Here is a 6173-nt window from a genome sequence, read left to right on the forward strand (position 1 = left end):
ATAATACAATCTTGAGAATTTTTTCTAATTGTTGTGTTTAATGAATATTTTAACCAAATATTTTAATCCATAGGCGCATAAGACTCATGGTTCTATTAGTCAAAACAATTAACAGACTTTGAGAGTTAGGATGATTCCCTAAACAACTTCGAATGCTAAATTGACGTAATTAAAAAAAATAGAGACAAATAATATCGAGTTTTGCATAAAATAAAATAAAAAAACATAAACAACATATCATCCTATACCCTAAACCCTCCAACATGAAAAAACATTAAAAAAAATCTAACAATATGATCACTCTTTCTATATAGAATCATATCTTTAGTTCAAACCCTCCACCTCAGATCGCGTCGTACACATTTGTTTAGCCATCTCCGTCGGCATAACTTCCTTCGACATGCCTGTTAACCTGCTTGGTCCGACATTGAAGCGCACGGTGTCCGATATCCCTATTTGCATGCATGGAGTAGCTCCTTGAGACATTCTCTGGCCCGCAGCATTGCTCGGTATCCTACCGTAATTGTTCTCGAGACCGCTCTTTATCCATGCAATGTTGTTTAAATCAGTTGCTATGGAGATTAGTTCGTGGCTCGAAAAAGCGGGGGGCTCCTCGTAGTCGAGGAACTCTGGCCCCAACAACGAACTCTGAGAATGACCCCCACATGGAGTTGAGCAGCAACCGAATCCGCATCGCAAGGGAATGACTGGTTCACAGCGAAGATCTTCTAGGATTTTCCCGACTCCCCAGTCTGCCCTGGATGATTGAGCTAGAGGCCCTTGCATTGGGATTCTATTCATCATTCCGGACTCCGTTTTAGAACTTCTAGGAGCATTATATCGGCTGAATGCACTAACATGGGCAACTGGACGACAAACGGTAGGATGGTCCTTTGGTTCAACGGCAGTTTGATCCTCTTGTATCGGTGGTTTGTCTTCTTGAAAGTTCGGTCTATCGCCCATCACTACATCTCTTCCTTCTTGAGGCCTGAAGTGGTTTATATCTCCAGCCGACAGTGTTTCCCCCGAGGAAGCTTTTGATCTCTCAAGGCTGCCATCTTCCATCATATCAGCCGGCCCGGGTTTAAATCTACGCTGTTCCATGCATCGACGTCTTAAGGTAGAATTCCAATGGTTCTTAATTGCATTATCAGTTCTACCGGGCAAGAGTTTTGCTATTGAAGCCCATTTGTTGCCGTGGATCGCATGAGCTGAAATTATAATTCGGTCCTCTTCATCTGCAGATGGTTACATAATAGATTTTGCCAGTGAGTTCCCATATAAGAAAACTATTCATTCGTCCGGCATCGTTTCTCAGCAGCACAATGAGAAACAAAATCGAGACCTCAAGCTCACCTCGAAAAAGAAATTCATGCTGCATGATACAAAGAATGAAAAAGAAAACGAGAGACACCACCCTCCTATCAAAAGATATGCATATCATTGTTCAAAATTGAAATCTTCATACATCTTCCTCGACAACAGACATTAATAATATATACTAGGCATAGAAACGGATTCAATAATCCGACACTGCAGTTTCGGAGAGTTCCCCTAAAGTTCAAGAATCAAGCAAAACAACCTAGAAATTCTAAAACAACCCCAACCCCGCTGTTAAAAATCTTGCTCTATGTGATGCTTTACACTTACAAAAAGCCATAGAACTCCTGTGCTAAGATCAACTAGGTAAAGATACATTGTTCTAAGTACACAAAGCAGAAGAGAATAGAGTTACAAATAAAATGAACTGGCCTTCCGACTTGGTCTCCACTCTCAGCTACCCGAAAACAATAGCAAACAAAACAAAACTTAAATGCACACATCAACCTCAATAACTCCGAACATTCCGATGCGAGAACGTGGGTGTGTGTGATCAACAGTCAACACAGCTTCGACTGACTTCCAATGGCACCCATCAATACACGCATTACTCGTGAAAAAGGAATGGAATCGAAGTTGAAAACAAACGAATTTCAAGCAACAAACATAAGACAAGAACAGAAAACATGTTCTCCATTTCGACGCCGATTTCGACTAGCACAGAGAGGTATCACACTCTAGAGCTTACTATTACTTCTAAGCAACAGAGATACAAGCTTTGCAATACAATGTAACAGAGTAGTAAATTTAGAGCACTAGGAAACAAAAGCGAACTCCGACGAAACTTCGAACAGTTGAAGCATAAGAATCAAACATCATCAAGCAATCAACATTGATCCAAATGTAAAACAAGAAGAAAAACAGTGTTTTAGACTTAATCAGACAAAGAACCAAAAAAAAAAAAAGGGACACACCTTGTCTTGACTTCCCACATTCCAACCAACAGGAAAAACAGGAAACAATAACTACCCATTCTAGAACAGAAAAAAAAACCTAAACGAAAAACACCCAAATCCTCATTTAAAGGAAGAAAAAGGAATTCACCGGTGAAAGGCTTGCGCTTGAGGCAAGGGTCGAGCTGGTTGCACCAACGAAGCCGGCACGATTTCCCCGACCGACCCGGAATTCCTCGCGCGATCAAACTCCAATTCCTTGCCCCGAACTTCGTCACCAGCCGACTCAACACGGCGTCTTCCTCCGGCGACCACGGGCCTTTCACTCTGGTATTACCATCATCACCACCGCCATCAGCGCCACAAAGCTCCGACTCAGCCGCAATAAGCTCCGACTCATCGACGCCACTTCCGGAACCACTACCACCCGCCGCCGGCGAGTACTGGCGGTTGCTCTCCTTTTCGTCCTCCATCTTTTGGGGTTTATTACCTACCTGCCCAACTGCAAGAGAATATCGATTTTTTATTATTATTAAAGGGCATATTTTTCGGTGTTCTTTTTTGTGAAATGACTGTTATGTCCCTGTTTTTCCCGCTTCAAAACGGCGAGGTTTGTTATTTTATCGGCATCGTGTTTGACTTCGGTTGACTTCTGTTCAAGTGGGGCCCATTCGTTGGTGGTCAATGACATTCTAACCCTTGAACTTCGTGTGCTCTGTATCAAGGTTTTTAATGTAAAAATCGATGGACGTTTGGGTATTTTTGGTATGTGAGATTCCGTTATTTTGTTGGGCCACACCGCATGAGAAACCGCCTTCAGTTTTTCGTATTATAAAGTAGACCAGTGTTTGTACAGTTCCCTTTATGTTTGGTTTAGTTTCAAATGGACTCGAACCGACAGGTTCCGACTCGATTCGATTTGATCGAGTCATATTTTTTAAAAATAATTTGAGTTTGGGTTAAGTTGAATCAAATTTTTAAGGTTATGTTTGGATTTGTTAGGGTTCGAGTTTAGAGTGAAAAATATCTTACTCGACTCGAAAAAATGTAATTTTATCTTATATATTTAGGATAATTGCAATGATATCCCTCCCTATATTATTTTCTTTCAATTAAATACCTATTTTTAATTGAAAAAAATTAATATCTTTAAAAAATATATATTATTCCGGGTCAGGTCAGGTAGGGTTCGGATTTTATCTCAAAAAATCGGATCAAGTTCGGGTCAAGTGGAAGGTGTATATTTTTTGGGGTGGAATTCGGGTTGTGTGGAGGATTTATAATTTTTGGGTCAGGACAGATGGACTGAAAATCCGATTCAACCCGACCTATGTCCATCCCTAAATAGGCAAATGGGTTAACGAAATTAGATTCTAGGGTAAACTACACATTTAGTACTTAAACTATTACTTTTGGTTTATTTTAGTATCTAAACTTTTATTTTTTTCAAAATCATATCTAACATTTAATTTTTGTTTCATTTTAGTACATACCATTAAGAACATAACGTGTGTAATATTTAAACTATCAATTTTTGCTCATTTTAGTACCTAAACTTTCATTTTTCTCAAAACTTAAAGTTAAATTTTGAACATGGATACTAAAATGAAACTAAAACTAAACTTTAGATATGGTTTTGAAAAAAAATAAAAGTTTAGGTACTAAAATAGAACAAAACTAATAGTTTTTATACGAAAAGCATAATTTACCTTAGATTCTGTAACACCTTAAACCAGTTTGACACACAATCGACCAATCCGGGTGCCACACGGAACCACCGAAGTGGCTGACCAATTTTTTTTATCACTTTCTCTTACTTTAGAACAACTATTGCAATAATAAAAATAAATTGTTTGATATACAAAATCTTACAAAAAACATAATTGAAACTTTAACACTGGAGAGCTCTCATAATAAATAAAAACATTTTCAAAAATATACAGACTGACTCTTGATTGACTTTACAACTCAATACAATTGAATTTATGAATATACATGCCATTTAAGAAACTTGTGGCATTCTCTGCTCTGCACTGGATCTGGACCTCGGTCTCTCTAAATCTTGTCAAACTAATTGATCTGCTAACCTGCCAATAGAAATGTCACACTAAAAATTAGGTCATACTAAAAGTGCATCATAAAAACTACATCAAGCTTCTCAATCAATAAAGAATATCTTCGTGATATTCACTCTCTACTCTAATTGTAGAGATCATGGTGCGACTGAGGGATCTCTGCATCTCAGAGCTCACACACCCCTTTAGTCTACCAAGGATATGGCCCCCGAAATTTTTACATCGGACACCATACCCCTGACTGACCCACCCCTTGCGAGCGTCAGGTCTTGACCTTAGTTAGTAAGTTATAAGGGCCTTGCGCCCTACCTAAGAATATATCCGGACTGCATCTATACTTTTGACTCCACTAGCTTTCTAAAGGAACTTGAGTGTCCGAATCGTTTTCCGAGCATCAAACAATGCTAGTCTTATTTCATCCTAATCATTTAGGTTTCTACGTTTGAATTAAGTTTGATATTGTTCTCACTTGTAGTCTTATTTAGGAGTAATTAAAAGTTTTGGGAAAACCTCAACTCTTCTTAACATTCTCGTAAAAGTTCTACCTAAAAATATGACTTGGTATCGATACTACCCTCTCAATATCAATACCACCCCTTTAGTATCGATAGCCCCTCAAAGGTATCGATACCCCCAGCTATTTTGCCTTACTTTATGCCAAAACATAACCTTGATATCAATACTAGCCTTACAGTATCGATACCCACTCTTCAGTATCGATACTCACTCTTCAGTATCGATACCGAAATGACATTATGGAATCCCGGTCTCGATACCGAGCACCCTGGGCTCTGAAAACAATATGCATATATTCTATATAAAATGTGATCCTAATGCACAATCAAGCGATCTCGGTGGTTAAAGGAATTGTTGTTATTCTTTGAGGTCCCAAGTTCGAGCATAAGGAATATCAAGGGTGTGAGCGTTCAATGTCAAATGGTTGAGGATTATCTTTAAATAAATATTGCCTTATACTTACCTAGATTAATAAAAAAATGTGAGCCTAATTTGAATAATCTTTAGAACCTCAACCCTTACAAATTCTACTAAAATCTTATTGGCACCAACCAATTGCATACCTAATTTCAATGGGGCATATGACCCTCTAAATGAGGAATTACCATTTGTGTATCCTTTGGCAAGGGACCCTCTAAAAACTCTTTTTGCACCTTATATTCTTCCTTTTCCCTACCTTATACCGAAAAAGATGTTTTAAAATATCAATAAAAAGATCTTAAAATGAAAAAAAAGGAAAAGAAAAGGAGAAGTAACCGATGTTCGTAGTGGTGATGGTATAAAATTTCACTAAAAAGCAAAGTTTAAGCGGTTGATAAGTAATGATGATTCCGACAACCAAGAAGTTCATAAAAACTTTATATTATATACCACCAAATCAACAATAGAATGGATCCTAATGTTACACTTTTAATGATGAGTAGTATCCCCCACAACAATTGAAAACATTGAATTTTCGTATGATTAAGTTGACTTAATCATGGAAGCATGATCAAATCCACTTTATTTTACTGCATTTTCATTTAATTAAGCTCGGGTCTTTTGCACGAATCAACTTACTTAAGTGGTTAAAGAATTGTTGTTCCTAGAGGTTATAAATTCGAGCACCAACAACAGCAGCAGAGTGATTGAGCGTTCATCTCCGATCAGTCAATTTCAAGTTTAAGTTATTTCGAACTTAGGTCAATCTCAGGATCAAGTTGTATGGAATTCATGTCATTAAATATCTAACATTGTTATATTTTAACCCTAAGTTCTAAACCCTAAATTGATGAAAATGCAAGAGAAAACTAAATTCAAATTTCACCAA

At 37.8% G+C, this 6173-nt stretch overlaps 1 protein-coding gene across 1 annotated transcript; it reads right to left on the reverse strand.

The window, feature by feature from the left end:
- Positions 1-259: 259 nt before the first annotated feature.
- On the reverse strand, positions 260-2819 carry LOC120176506 (transcription factor MYB25-like). Its single transcript, XM_039182932.1, has 2 exons — positions 2425-2819; positions 260-1238 (listed from the first exon to the last, which is right to left on the reverse strand). Exons 1-2 carry the CDS (start codon positions 2744-2746, stop codon positions 325-327), a joined length of 1236 nt encoding a protein of 411 aa, XP_039038863.1. The 5' UTR covers positions 2747-2819; the 3' UTR covers positions 260-324.
- Between the last annotated feature and the right edge of the window lie 3354 nt (positions 2820-6173).

This window comes from Hibiscus syriacus, unplaced genomic scaffold, assembly GCF_006381635.1.
Source record: "Hibiscus syriacus cultivar Baekdansim isolate YM2019G1 unplaced genomic scaffold, ASM638163v2 tig00112249_pilon, whole genome shotgun sequence".
NCBI lineage: Eukaryota > Viridiplantae > Streptophyta > Magnoliopsida > Malvales > Malvaceae > Hibiscus > Hibiscus syriacus.

Coding starts and splice junctions, on each gene's coding strand:
- LOC120176506 (XM_039182932.1), bottom strand. CDS start 2,746: ATGGAGGACGAAAAGGAGAGCAACCGCCAGTACTCGCCGGCGGCGGGT. Junction 1,239..2,424: donor CAAGCGCAAGCCTTTCACCG/GTGAATTCCTTT, acceptor AACCATCTGCAG/ATGAAGAGGACCGAATTATA.